The sequence below is a fragment of the Neoarius graeffei genome, chromosome 8, assembly GCF_027579695.1.
Source record: "Neoarius graeffei isolate fNeoGra1 chromosome 8, fNeoGra1.pri, whole genome shotgun sequence".
NCBI lineage: Eukaryota > Metazoa > Chordata > Actinopteri > Siluriformes > Ariidae > Neoarius > Neoarius graeffei.
In genome coordinates this window covers 71415633-71430290 of record NC_083576.1, presented here as the reverse complement: position 1 = coordinate 71430290, position 14658 = coordinate 71415633, and the positions used below count along the sequence as shown (strand labels likewise).

At 43.5% G+C, this 14658-nt stretch overlaps 1 protein-coding gene across 1 annotated transcript; it reads left to right on the top strand.

The window, feature by feature from the left end:
* The first annotated feature begins 4939 nt into the window (after nt 1-4939).
* On the top strand, nt 4940-12477 carry si:ch211-127m7.2 (uncharacterized). The gene is made up of 3 exons (XM_060928184.1): nt 4940-5187; nt 5295-5367; nt 11216-12477. Exons 1-3 carry the CDS (start codon nt 5045-5047, stop codon nt 11516-11518), a joined length of 519 nt encoding a protein of 172 aa, XP_060784167.1. The 5' UTR covers nt 4940-5044; the 3' UTR covers nt 11519-12477.
* Nucleotides 12478-14658: the final 2181 nt, after the last annotated feature.

Here is a 14658-nt window from a genome sequence, read left to right as displayed (position 1 = left end):
AATGTTCACCTAAAAGATTCGGCTCCTAATGTTCACCTCAAAGATTCGGCTCTCAATGTTCATCTCAAAGATTAGGCTCTCAACGTTCACCTCAAAGATTCGGCTCTCAACGTTCACCTCAAAGATTTGGCTCCTAACGTTCACCTCAAAGATTCGGCTCTCAACATTCACCTCAAAGATTTGGCTCTCAACGTTCACCTAAAAGATTCAGCTCCTAACGTTCACCTCAAAGATTCGGCTCCTAACGTTCACCTCAAAGATTCGACTCTCAACATTCACCTCAAAGATTCGGCTCCTAATGTTCACCTAAAAGATTCGGCTCCTAACGTTCACCTCAAAGATTTGGCTCTCAATGTTCATCTCAAAGATTTGGCTCTCAATGTTCACCTCAAAGATTCAGCTCCTAACATTCCCCTCAAAGATTTGGCTCTCAACGTTCACCTCAAAGATTCGGCTCCTAACGTTCCCCTCAAAGATTCGGCTCCTAACATTCACCTCAAAGATTCGGCTCCTAACGTTCACCTCAAAGTTTCGGCTCTCAACATTCACCTCAAAGATTCGGCTCTCAATGTTCACCTCAAAGATTCGGCTCCTAACGTTCACCTCAAAGATTCGGCTCTCAACATTCACCTCAAAGATTCGGCTCTCAATGTTCCCCTCAAAGATTCGGCTCCTAATGTTCACCTCAAAGATTCGGCTCCTAACGTTCACCTCAAAGTTTCGGCTCTCAACATTCACCTCAAAGATTCGGCTCTCAATGTTCACCTCAAAGATTCGGCTCCTAACGTTCACCTCAAAGATTCGGCTCTCAACATTCACCTCAAAGATTCGGCTCTCAATGTTCCCCTCAAAGATTCGGCTCCTAACGTTCACCTCAAAGATTAGGCTCCTAACGTTCACCTAAAAGATTCAGCTCTCAACGTTCACCTCAAAGATTTGGCTCTCAACGTTCACCTCAAAGAGTCGGCTCCTAACGTTCACCTCAAAGATTCGGCTCCTAACGTTCACCTCAAAGATTCGGCTCCTAACGTTCACCTCAAAGATTCGGCTCCTAACGTTCACCTAAAAGATTCGGCTCCTAACGTTCACCTCAAAGATTCGGCTCTCAACGTTCACCTCAAAGATTCGGCTCCTAACGTTCACCTAAAAGATTAGGCTCTCAACGTTCACCTCAAAGATTCGGCTCCTAATGTTCACCTCAAAGATTCGGCTCTCAACGTTCACCTCAAAGATTCGGCTCCTAATGTTCACCTCAAAGATTCGGCTCCTAACGTTCACCTAAAAGATTAGGCTCTCAACGTTCACCTCAAAGATTCGGCTCCTAACGTTCACCTCAAAGATTAGGCTCTCAACGTTCACCTCAAAGATTCAGCTCCTAACGTTCACCTCAAAGACTCGACTCTCAACATTCACCTCAAAGATTCGGCTCTCAACGTTCACCTAAAAGATTCGGCTCCTAACGTTCACCTAAAAGATTTGGCTCCTAACGTTCACCTAAAAGATTAGGCTCTCAACGTTCACCTCAAAGATTCGGCTCCTAACGTTCACCTCAAAGATTAGGCTCTCAACGTTCACCTCAAAGATTCGGCTCCTAACGTTCACCTCAAAGATTAGGCTCTCAACATTCACCTCAATGATTCGGCTCCTAACGTTCACCTCAAAGATTTGACTCTCAACATTCACCTCAAAGATTCGGCTCTCAACGTTCACCTCAAAGATTCGACTCTCAACATTCACCTCAAAGATTCGGCTCCTAATGTTCACCTAAAAGATTCGGCTCCTAATGTTCACCTCAAAGATTTGGCTCCTAATGTTCACCTCAAAGATTCGGCTCTCAATGTTCATCTCAAAGATTAGGCTCTCAACGTTCACCTCTAAGATTCGGCTCTCAACGTTCACCTCAAAGATTCGGCTCCTAACGTTCACCTCAAAGATTCGGCTCTCAACATTCACCTCAAAGATTTGGCTCTCAACGTTCACCTAAAAGATTCAGCTCCTAACGTTCACCTCAAAGATTCGGCTCCTAACGTTCACCTCAAAGATTCGACTCTCAACATTCACCTCAAAGATTCGGCTCCTAATGTTCACCTAAAAGATTCGGCTCCTAACGTTCACCTCAAAGATTTGGCTCTCAATGTTCATCTCAAAGATTTGGCTCTCAATGTTCACCTCAAAGATTCAGCTCCTAACATTCCCCTCAAAGATTTGGCTCTCAACGTTCACCTCAAAGATTCGGCTCCTAACGTTCCCCTCAAAGATTCGGCTCCTAACATTCACCTCAAAGATTCGGCTCCTAACGTTCACCTCAAAGTTTCGGCTCTCAACATTCACCTCAAAGATTCGGCTCTCAATGTTCACCTCAAAGATTCGGCTCCTAACGTTCACCTCAAAGATTCGGCTCTCAACATTCACCTCAAAGATTCGGCTCTCAATGTTCCCCTCAAAGATTCGGCTCCTAATGTTCACCTCAAAGATTCGGCTCCTAACGTTCACCTCAAAGTTTCGGCTCTCAACATTCACCTCAAAGATTCGGCTCTCAATGTTCACCTCAAAGATTCGGCTCCTAACGTTCACCTCAAAGATTCGGCTCTCAACATTCACCTCAAAGATTCGGCTCTCAATGTTCCCCTCAAAGATTCGGCTCCTAACGTTCACCTCAAAGATTAGGCTCCTAACGTTCACCTAAAAGATTCAGCTCTCAACGTTCACCTCAAAGATTTGGCTCTCAACGTTCACCTCAAAGAGTCGGCTCCTAACGTTCACCTCAAAGATTCGGCTCCTAACGTTCACCTCAAAGATTCGGCTCCTAACGTTCACCTCAAAGATTCGGCTCCTAACGTTCACCTAAAAGATTCGGCTCCTAACGTTCACCTAAAAGATTCGGCTCCTAACGTTCACCTCAAAGATTCGGCTCTCAACGTTCACCTCAAAGATTCGGCTCCTAACGTTCACCTCGAAGATTCGACTCTCAACATTCACCTCAAAGATTCGGCTCTCAACGTTCACCTAAAAGATTCGGCTCCTAACGTTCACCTAAAAGATTTGGCTCCTAACGTTTACCTAAAAGATTCGGCTCCTAACATTCACCTCAAAGATTCGACTCTCAACATTCACCTCAAAGATTCGGCTCCTAACGTTCACCTCAAAGATTCGGCTCTCAATGTTCATCTCAAAGATTTGGCTCTCAATGTTCACCTCAAAGATTCAGCTCCTAACGTGCACCTCAAAGATTCGGCTCTCAACGTTCACCTTAAAGATTCGGCTCCTAACGTTCCCCTCAAAGATTCGGCTCCTAACATTCACCTCAAAGATTCGGCTCCTAACGTTCACCTCAAAGATTCAGCTCCTAACATTCACCTCAAAGATTCAGCTCCTAACGTTCACCTCAAAGATTCGTCTCTCAATGTTCACCTCAAAGGTTCGGCTCTCAACGTTCACCTCAAAGATTCGGCTCCTAACGTTCACCTCAAAGATTCGTCTCTCAATGTCCACCTCAAAGATTCGGCTCTCAACGTTCCCCTCAAAGATTCGGCTCCTAACGTTCCCCTCAAAGATTCGGCTCCTAACATTCACCTCAAAGATTTGGCTCTCAACGGTCATCTAAAAGATTTGGCTTTCAACGTTCACCTAAAAGATTTGGCTCTCAACGTTCACTTAAAGGATTTGGCTCTTAATGTTTATACTGTTCATTCATTACGTCCACCAACTGGGTTGGAGGAAGTTATACATTTACCTCCATTTGTCTCTTCCCAATGTAATTCAAAAAGTTGTGAACACATTTTGATGAAATTTTGAGGACAGATGAGCCATGATGTAGTGGTTAACGCTGTCGCCTCACAGCAAGAAGGTCCGGGTTCGAGCCCTGTGGCTGGCGAGGGCGAGGGCCTTTCTGTGCGGAGTTTGCATGTTGTCCGCGTGGGTTTCCTCCAGGTGCTCCGGTTTCCCCCACAGTCCAGAGACATGCAGGTTAGGTTAACTGGTGACTCTAAATTGACCGTAGGTGTGAATGTGAGTGTGAATGGTTGTCTGTGTCTATGTGTCAGCCCTGTGATGACCTGGCGACTTGTCCAGGGTGTACCCCACCTTTCGCCCGTAGTCAGCTGGGATAGGCTCCAGCTTGCCTGCGACCCTGTATGAGATGAGATGAAAAGAGTTTGCTAGCATGTCAGGTGGAGCGTTGACAGAAAATGTACTTTTAATACTTAAGTATTTTTAAAAGCAAGTACTTAAGTAAAAATTTGACTGGACAACTTTCACTTGTATTGGAGTAACATTTGACCAGTGAGATCTGTACTTGGACTTCAGTAATGAAGTTGGGTACTTTGTCCACCTCTGGTATTTACCACATAGCACATGGTTCATAAAATAGTGTGTGGGTCGTGTTGATTTGAGACGCACCCTATGAGAATGAAAAAAACAGAGATTATGAAAAGATGGCAAAAAGAATGGGAAACAGAACCCAAAGGTAGACAATACTTTAATATGCAGAGTCAGGTATGGGGGAAAAGAATAACATCAATGGGATTTAACAGAAATGAGGAGGTAGTATATACAAGATTAAGACTGGGACACACAGGTCTTAACGCAACATTACAGATATTAGGTAAAAGTGATGGTCTTTGTCAAGGATGTAGAGTTAAGGAAGATGTTGAGCATGTTTTATTCCATTGTAGTAAATACAGTTCTCAAAGACAGAAATGGTTGGAGCTTGAAGCAGGCTCAGACATTCACAACATACTAAAGGAAGAAGGAATACAGCGAAATAGAATTAAAGCACTAATCATTTATCTTAATGATACAGGTCTAATGAAAAGAATATAAATTTTTTTATTTTATTTTTTTGTAGCCTAGTAATCTGACATAGAATCTGTCCAGTCCCTTCACACACTCCTGTACAGTAGGTGGCGGTATACACAGATTGTGACAATCTGCCATTAAAAAGAAGAAGAAGAAGAAGGAAAACATGGCGACAACGAGACAGGAAATGGTGTGGAGTGGTGTGTTTCATTGTGTTTATGATTAGCTTAAAATTGAGTGTTGATTTATGATGTCTGCAAAACGGAATCTTCCAGTCTGGATGGTCGCATCTGATAATAAAAGTGGTAAAGAAAAGCAGATGAGAGAGGCAGTAAAGAGGAAACCGGAAATAAACCCTGACAGATGTGTAAGAAAAAAGTGCACCAAAAGGTATAGTTATAGAAATAAGCTGAATGGGATTTATTTTCCCCTGATACTTATTTGTAAGCAGAAATGATGTCTTGGTGAACAGATGGGTTTTGTTTGTTTGTTTGTAGAATGATGTACTGGATGAATGAACAGGAGCTTGTGGAAACAGCACTCAGTGTTCTGGAGAGAGAGAACAGAGAGGTGAGGCTTTCAAGGAAGAAATCCTGTTTACACAGCCCCTAAAGATGGGACATGGGTTATAATAATAATAATAATAATAATAATAGCACCTTTATTTGGCAGTAAATATGGATTTAAAAAATAATAAGGAATCTGGCACTGATGGTGTATCAGTTTGACTATGGAGTGCCACTGAAGTCAAAAATAAATAATAACCCTTTTCCACTACCTTTTTTCAGCTCACTTCAGCCCGACACGGCTCGCGTTTCGACTACCAAAAACCAGCATGACTCAGCTCGCTTCAGCCCTGCTTAGCCCCTAAAACTCGCACGGTTTTGGAGTGGGGCTGAAGCGAGCCAAAGCGAGCCGAGTGAGGCTGGGGGCGTGAGCAGACACTCCCCTGTGCACTGATTGGTGAGGAGGAGTGTCCTCACATGCCCACACACGCCCCGCGAGCGCGCTGGGATCTGTAAACACCGCAAACCCGGAAGGAGAAGAATTACGAATTACGAGAATTTCTGAAGCCTTATGCGCCTCGCCTCATCTATACGCTCTTGCCAGTATCTGTCCGCGTTGTCGGTGACAACAAGCCACAGCACCAAGACCAGCAACACTAACGACTCCATGTCCTCCATGTTTATTGTTTACTATTCGGGTCGTGAGACTGCCGCTTAAAAGCTCACTGATGTCACTGTTTGCGCTGCTTAACGACATCACCTGACGTCCACCCACTTTCGCTAACTCCACCCAATGTGTCCACCCACTTCCAGCCAGCACGGTTCAGCACGGTTGTAGTCGAAATGCAACTCCAACAGCCCCGCTCAGCTCGACTCAGCACGGCACAGCTCAGCCCAACTCAGCCGCGTTTGTAGTGGAAAAGCGGCATAAGTGAATGAATGAATACACAAATGCGTTTCCGACATCAATAAATGAGTCAATATTGTTTCATAAATATTTTCTTTTCAAAATGACGTGTTTCAAGGGTACCTTTTTATTTCCTTATAGGGACAAATTACTCAATTCTGATTGGTGAATCAAGGAGGGCTTTTTTTTTCCCTTAAAGTGTATATTCTGGACCAATTTCGTGTTGTTGTTGTTTTTTTTTTTATATGAAAGTATGTCCTATTACACACTCATCCAGAAGGGTAATTTTGCACAAGGCCATCTGTCTACAGCAGAAAAAAATAAAATAACAAAACACGTCTGGAAAAATCCCAAGGGAGTCTGGAGCCAGATTCATGACGTTACCTGCGGAAGCGCCAGCAGGCTGCGCGAGCTTTGCACAGTTTCAGTGCACAGCCTGTGTAGACCAAGCGCTCCCATTTCTCTCTCAGGTGGTGTTTACATTCGACCGTATCCGTCTCGTTTTCGTCGCGGATGCACTGTCCGTTCACGTTAAAACGCCGGGAAATGACTCCACAGGCGGAACAACTTGAATCCGCCAGGGCCCACGTATTCAACCCAGTTCGTATCTGATCCGGTGCTGTGTAAACATTGAGGAACGAGGAAACGCAGTGCTGAGCTCTAGCTGACGTTGTCATTGGACAACGTCACTGTGACATCCACTTTCCTGATTCGCTGGCGTTGGTCATGTGACGCGATTGCTGAAAAACGGCGCGGACTTCACTTCCTGCTATTGTTTCCACCTTGTATCACCTTTTTGTTTTTCATTAAAGAGTATAAAAGTATGAATATAATGCTTTGCTTTGTCATTCTTAATGTTGTTCATGGTAAGATGCAAACACTGCCCATTGTGTAGTTATGATTGTCTTTAGGCTTGCCATGCTTCCACTTGCAAGTGGTGAGTGACTTGCGCATGCCCGATATGCACTGGGATCACACACACAGCGGCTCAGTCCCGAATCACTGCTCGTGCGCTTCACTCGTGCGCTCTGTGAGCTGCGCAGGGTCGGAGTGTGCACCCTCCATAGGGCACTCGCTGTTCAGGGCGGAGTGATTTGGAGCGCAGCCGCTGAGGAGGAAGCGCTGAGCCGCACTGACACATTTCAACTTATGTGCCGTCTAATTAGTCATGTGATTAGCGTATCCGTGTATTGGCGTTGCTGTGTGCACACGAATCGTTTTAAAAACGTTAATCTGATGATCCGCTGATACGGTCTAATGTAAACACCACCTCATTGTCTGGTAGAGGTTTGCGCGGGACAGAATTTTCAGTCCTGCTCCCGCATTGTGCAATCCCGCTCCCGCAAAGAATTATGATTTTCAGTCCCGCTCCCGCCCGCAAATCCAGCCAAATTGTCATTGGCTTGGGGAATTAAACATGCTGAGCTCTGCGTCGTACACGAGTGAGAACGACTTCCAAAGGTCTGATTTCAGGACTCTTGACTTTTTAACGGTAAATGTAGCTCTTTTTAAAGCAGCACTTACTTCTGAAGCACTGTGAGCTTCACTAGAGGAGCTCTGCTCTTCTGCCATGATCGGAGATCTCAAACACGGAAGAGCGGAAAGGAATCGGAAACGTACGCGAGATTAGACCACATCCGCAAATTTAGGCATCTTAAAATGTTTTTATTAATGCCAAATAAAATATCCAGCACAAATTATATATGATAGACATAAATTAATAATTTATTAATTTTATTTTAAACACGTTTTTAGTTAGCGGGACTGCAGCTTATCACCTCTCCCGCCCGCTCCCGCATTGTGCACTCCCCCTCCCGCCCGCGCCCGCAATGAGCTTTCAAAATTTGTCCCGCGTGGCGTACTGCTTTGCGTCGGGTCCCGTGGGACTCCCGCGGGAGTGCAGGGCTCTATTGTCCGGTCTTTTGGGAAACGATGAGTACTAATCCCATCAAGATTGGTGTTGCTACACCCTCCTGCGATACATCTGTTAACAATTTTAATAATTACGTGATAACGTTAAAGAAATTTGCAGAAAATCACCAGGTCGTTTTCTCATAAACAAACCAGCGCTGACGTAGGATTCAGAAGGAGGCGTCCCGCAGATGACGTCAAGAAAATCAATGTTTGCCGGGAAATCCAAATGCCAAGTTTTTTCAGAGGCGGAACAATTCGCCTCAAATGGCTTGATTTCAACTGAATTTTTCTGGTATTGCGCAAGGTAAAAAAATTGCAGAGAATGCAGAATGTGACAGATATTTGACCAAAGATTAATATAAAATAGGAGAATTACATTGATCTTGCTCCTGAATTTACCCATGATATGCACTTTAACACGGGGCTGTATTTCTGAAATGCTACTGGCTAGTTCGTTGCTTGGTTACGGTTACAAAAATTAGCAAATTTTGTCAACAAAATGGCTGACTCAGCAATGCCGCGTTTCGCTATATTTGACGAAGAAATGATAAACCAGTTGAAAGCTGCAAGCGAAAATGAAAATACCAAAAAAGTACGAATCTTTGGCTTTCCGTGTTTAAGAAATGGGCCGCAGAAAGACAAATAAATGACTCTCTAGTGGCATATGAATGCTAGACAAGGTGCTATCACAGTTTTATGCAGAAGTGAGAAAAGAAAATGGAGAAAACTACGAACCAGACTCTCTTAAAGTAATGCAGGCAGCATTGGATCGGCATATGAGACGAGAGAAATATCCAGGATCCATCCTGAAAGATGTTACTTTTCAAGAATCACGAAAAGTCCTCGAGGGAAAAGCGAGAGATTTGCGAAAACAAGGAATGCTTTAGAAACTGATTCAAACGTGCAAGATAGTCTCACGCCCTGATTGGTTCAGAAAACGTGAATGACAAATGTTGTGAACTTGAATGGCTTCCGAAGTATGAATTTGGCCCTATATATTATAAACAACTAATCGTATGGTTCCTCGTAAAATTAAGGATCAATTTCACGTGTGATTTCAAAGTTTTGAAACTGCCCTCGTCGCTTCATGACTTGGGCAATTTTCAAAACCTCGAAATCACTTGTGAAATTAATCGTTAATTTTGCGAGGAACCATACGATTACCTATACTAATGCCACATTTATTCCCAGCTTCTTCTTTAAATTTACATGTTATATCCTCCTGAGAGCCAACCCATAGACTTGTGTCCTCTGTAGTTGAAATTTGTTTTACGTGCACACCCTCTTACTCTTTTTCAAGCTATTCACTTGAATCCTGGTGTCTTGTAAAGAGTACATCCTGGGCTTTCCAATGATATATCATGTGACTAGGAGGGTCGCTGGGAAATTCCTAGTAAGGAAATCACAACAAAAGAGAAATTGAAAGATTTTTTTTTTCTTGGTTCCCAGGAGGAAATTCAAATGAAAGGGGTGTGGCTATCACAGATTCAGACCAAAGCAACAGCACTGCAGCAGTGCTGCAAATTTTGAGTTTTAGTGACATTTCAGAGCTAAGCACTTCTGAGGAGATTTTTTTTTTTTGGTACCGACTCTATATAAGCAAGCTGTTGTGCAGGCAATATAGAAGACATCGATGGGCTCCGAAATACCGTCCTGTTGACAAGGTTGGCAGCACCTTAATAATTCTGAGATGCTTTTCTCAAAGTCGGACTTCGTACGCAAATGAACAATGAGGAACGGCCATGGAGACTACTGTCCTTCCATCTGTGAGAAAAGGGCGGCACGGTGGTGTAAGTGGTTAGCACGGTCAACTTGCGGCAAGAAGGTTCTGGGTTCAAGGCCAGCGGCTGGCAGGGCCTTTCTGTGTGGAGTTTGCACATTCTCCCCGTGTCTGTGTGGAGTTTGCATGTTCTCCCCGTGTCTGTGTGGAGTTTGCACATTCTCCCCGTGTCTGTGTGGAGTTTGCACATTCTCCCCGTGTCTGTGTGGAGTTTGCATGTTCTCCCCGTGTCTGTGTGGGTTTCCTCCGGGTGCTCCAGTTTCCCTCACAGTTCAAAGATATGCATTTAGGTTAATATGGGATGGTCTTGGGCTGAGGTGCCTTTGAGCGAGGCACCTAACTCCTAATTGCTCCCCGGGCGCTGTTAACATGGCTGCCCATTGCTCTGGGGGGGAGGTGTGCGCGCTGTCATTGCTCATGTGTGTTCACTGTTTCAGATGGGTTAAATGCAGAGAGGAATTTCACAAGCTTATGATGAATATTGTTGTTATCCTAAAATTTCATGGCTTTCTTGTGTATTCAGTGCTATTGCTTTGGTCTGAATCTGAGATAACCACACCCCATTCATTTGATTATAACAACAGATGGAAATGAAGATCTGAGAAATAAATGTGGCATTAGGAAATAAGTCTCCTGAAATGAATAAAAGTAGTCCTTTGAAAGAGAAACCTATCCAGCTATCTATCTAACTAATTACATTGCTGGATTTATCCATAATCGCTTATGCTGTGTGGGCAAGCTGGAGCCTATCCCAGCAGACTATGGCTGAAAGACGGGGTACACCCTGGACAAGTCGCCAGGTCATCACAGGGCTGACACATAGAGACAACCAACCATTCACACCTACGGTCAATTTAGAGTCACCAGTTAACCTAACCTGCATGTCTTTGGACTGTGGGGGAAACCGGAGCACCCGGAGGAAACACACGCAGACACGGGGAGAACATGCAAACTCCACACAGAAAGGCCCCTGGGCTCGAACCCAGGACCTTCTTGCTGTGAGGTGACAGCGCTAACCACTACACCACCGTGCCGCCCTGCATTTATCTCTATTTTATTTATTTAATATTGACAAATATAGCATTCCATATTTGAGCAGCTTAGCCTGTGTTTTGGCATCTGTTAACTTCTCAGACCTCGTTGGATTCATCAGCACGGTTATACTCCTGAATCCCCTTTACATTCTAACCCTTTATCAACTCCCTAAGATTGTTCAGAACATAAAGGTAGTTACATTATCCACAATGCATCATGTCTTTTGTTGCATCCTATCTATCCATCCTGTAACCTTGTTTGTGTTTTATATGAAAGACAGCTGCAGCAGACAGATGTGCTCCATCGCACACTGAAACGACAGTGATTCCAGAGACTGATCACGAAGAGACGACGGACTCTGAAGTTTCAGAGGCAGCCGTGGATATTGCTGAGCAAGAGACAGTACCATACAGCAAGCGTTTAGAGGAGAGACGGCGCAGTAGTGCATCAGAGAACTCTGATGAGCGGCGTCGAGCTTCATCAGTGGTTTTGGAGAAGGAAGTCGAGTCTGAGAAGGACAACTCTCGGAGTGATTATGATCATGAAGCTCTGCAGGTGCTGCGAGAGATTTTTTTTTAGCTGATGGTGAAACATGAGTACTGAAGGGTTTTGTGTTCACTGCAGCAAAACTGAGGAGTAGGGTGCATCAGTTGCCCCCTAAAAATGAAAAGTTCCTCCGATCATGATGCATTTTTGTTTTTATGTTCCTTTTGGTAAGAAAACACACTGGGTGAAATATTTTGACAAAATTCAAAAGTGTAATGGTGGCACCAGGAGCTCAAAGTTATGGAAAAAGCTGCTATTTTATGACAAAATTTCAATCACTTTTCATGAAACATTATGGCACCTTATAGAGTATACCAAATATCTTAGATACACATTTTTAGTGCATATTCTAAATATATTATCAAGCACAGTTTGAGTTTTAGCTGTTCATTGAATCATTGTTCAACTACTTTTAAACAATGCAAATGTATTATGAATCACATTAACGCTTCTCGATCCCTTGCAAAGGTTCTTAACATCATCTCTGGGTCACAAGAAATCAATAAGTGGAGTCCAACATTGTGATTCAAACCTTACGCGAAAACATAAAATAAGCGTTTTTTGGCAAAAAATGAACCTCATGGTGCCACCGTTAGACTTTTGAATATGGTCAAAAAAAAATTTTTTTTTTTAAAGATATTTTTTTGGGCTTTTTCCACCTTTTTATTGGATAGGACAGTGTAGAGACAGGAAATGGGCGGGAGAGAGAGACGGGGAGGGATCGGGAAATGACCTCGGGCCGGAATCGAACCTGGGTTCCCGGATTTATGGTATGGCGCCTTATCCACCTGAGCCACGACGCCCCGTGGTCAAAAAATTTTACAGGATGTCTTTATTGGTGGCGGCACGGTGGTGTAGTGGTTAGCGCTGTCGCCTCACAGCAAGAAGGTCCTGGGTTCGAGCCCCGGGGCCGGCGAGGGCCTTTCTGTGCGGAGTTTGCATGTTCTCCCCGTGTCCGCGTGGGTTTCCTCCGGGTGCTCCGGTTTCCCCCACAGTCCAAAGACATGCAGGTTAGGTTAACTGGTGACTCTAAATTGACCGTAGGTGTGAATGTGAGTGTGAATGGTTGTGTGTCTATGTGTCAGCCCTGTGATGACCTGGCGACTTGTCCAGGGTGTACCCCGCCTTTCGCCCGTAGTCAGCTGGGATAGGCTCCAGCTTGCCTGCGACCCTGTAGAAGGATAAAGCGGCTACAGATAATGAGAATGAGGAGGTCTTTATTGGTGAAAAGGAACACCCGAACAAAAATGCATCAGATTTTATGAAAGTGAGGGCAACTGATGCACCCTACTGAGAAGCTAGTAATTCACCAGTTAATTCTGTGCAAAGCTGTCATGCTGAGTGTCCGGCGTTGCCACAAAGTTTAGGTCGGCATCAGTTAAACTCGTTAGAGCTTGGGTTTTAGAGGGAAGTGAACAGAAGAGATATAGGTATAAATAAAGGGTGGCAAATTAAACATTACTTGTTTTTGTAAAGTGTTGGGCCACCACCAACTACCAGAACAGATTCAAGCCATCTTGGTAAAGATACTGCAAGTCTCTGGAAGGGTACTGGACTGATGAAAGCTGTTCTTCCAAAAGATATTCCCTTAACTGATGTTAGGATGATGGTGGTGTAGAGCACTGTCTCAACATGTCATCTTAAACTCTCCCGTGAACGATTATTCAATTATGCTAAAAGAGATAATGACTGCAAAGCCCATAGCTTATGATTTTACATCCTCATTAAACCACTTAGTGAACCTTCATGGTCTGTGGGTGGGAGTGGAGTCATCCTGTTAGAGACCAGGATGTAAATGTTAATGCCATAGGATAAAGATCAGTCAGAAGCTCTCTGCATCGTGTCCCGTCTTTAAGGGCACAAGTGGACTTAAACCATACCAGAGTAAAAGATCTCCCAGCGCCCCTGAACATCCTCAGTGTAGGGGTTAAAAAACACCCTACAGTACTTTTCTGTGTTACACCACACATGCTTTCACGCACCAACTAGTCGAGAGCATGGATACTTTTTGCACCAACGAGCCCTGCAATATGCATTCGGCCGTGTAGTGAGGTGATTTATACCCGACAGCTCTACTATTACACACATCTCTGGATGATTGTTGATTTTTGTTGAGACTCATCACATCCTGTGCTTCAATCAGTTTTCATCCCTGTTTGCTTTCTAAACCTAAATGCATATATCACATCAGTCACTTATTCAGTTCTTACTTAACCTCCTAAGGCCCAAGCTGTTTTTTTACATGCATTTTTTATTTCTCTTTGCTATTTGGGCTTATTAGAACCTGATTAGAATAAAAACTAAGCATCATCTTTTGATAAGATGTACTTTTAGAGAAAAAGTATGTCCACATATGTGGATTCTTGTTCCGAATTTCTAAAAAGTGCTGTCCACGCATGTGACCGCTAAGCCCTAGGAGGTTAAACACTTAGGAACTGAAGCACTTGCCCTCCTGCCCAATAACAATCCCTATTTCAGAAACACATTTCCTTTGGCCAGCTTGAGCCTAAATCATAGTCGCTTTGCATTTTTTTACATGCAAACAATATCATAGGATGCAAATTGCTGTCTGTGTGCAAAATTTGTACTTTATTCAGGTTTTTATTTAAATGTGTCAGCTCTGTATATTTGTATACAATACTAGTCGAAAGTTTGGACACACCTACTCCTAAGTTTTTCCCGTATTTTGACTTTACATTGTAGAAGAATACTGAAGATGATAAAACAATGGAATAGCATATGGAATTGTGTTAAACAGAAAAAAGTGTTGATGTTTGAAATTTTAGATTCTTCAAAAGTAGCCAGCATTTACCTTGATGCTTTGCACACTATCGTCATTTTCTTAACCAGCTTCATGAAGTGGTCACCTGGAATGCTTTTCAATTAACACGTGCCTCGTCAAAAGTTAATTAGCGCAATTTCTTGCCTTCTTAATGCATTTGAGACCCAAGAGTAAATAACAAACATACAGTAAATAGCCCTATTCCACAACTATAGTAAATCCATGTGTCAAGAACTGCTCAACGAAGTAAAGAAAAACGACATCCATCATTACTTTAAGACATGAAATGTCTTTATTAATTAAGATAAAGTAAAACTATTGAATTAGAAGGCGTGTCCAAACTTTTGACTGGTACCCCACACACAGGTTTTATTACTAAAAAGTACAATTG

Coding starts and splice junctions, on each gene's coding strand:
- si:ch211-127m7.2 (XM_060928184.1), top strand. CDS start 5,045: ATGATGTCTGCAAAACGGAATCTTCCAGTCTGGATGGTCGCATCTGAT. Junction 5,188..5,294: donor AGAAAAAAGTGCACCAAAAG/GTATAGTTATAG, acceptor GTTTGTTTGTAG/AATGATGTACTGGATGAATG. Junction 5,368..11,215: donor TGGAGAGAGAGAACAGAGAG/GTGAGGCTTTCA, acceptor TTTATATGAAAG/ACAGCTGCAGCAGACAGATG.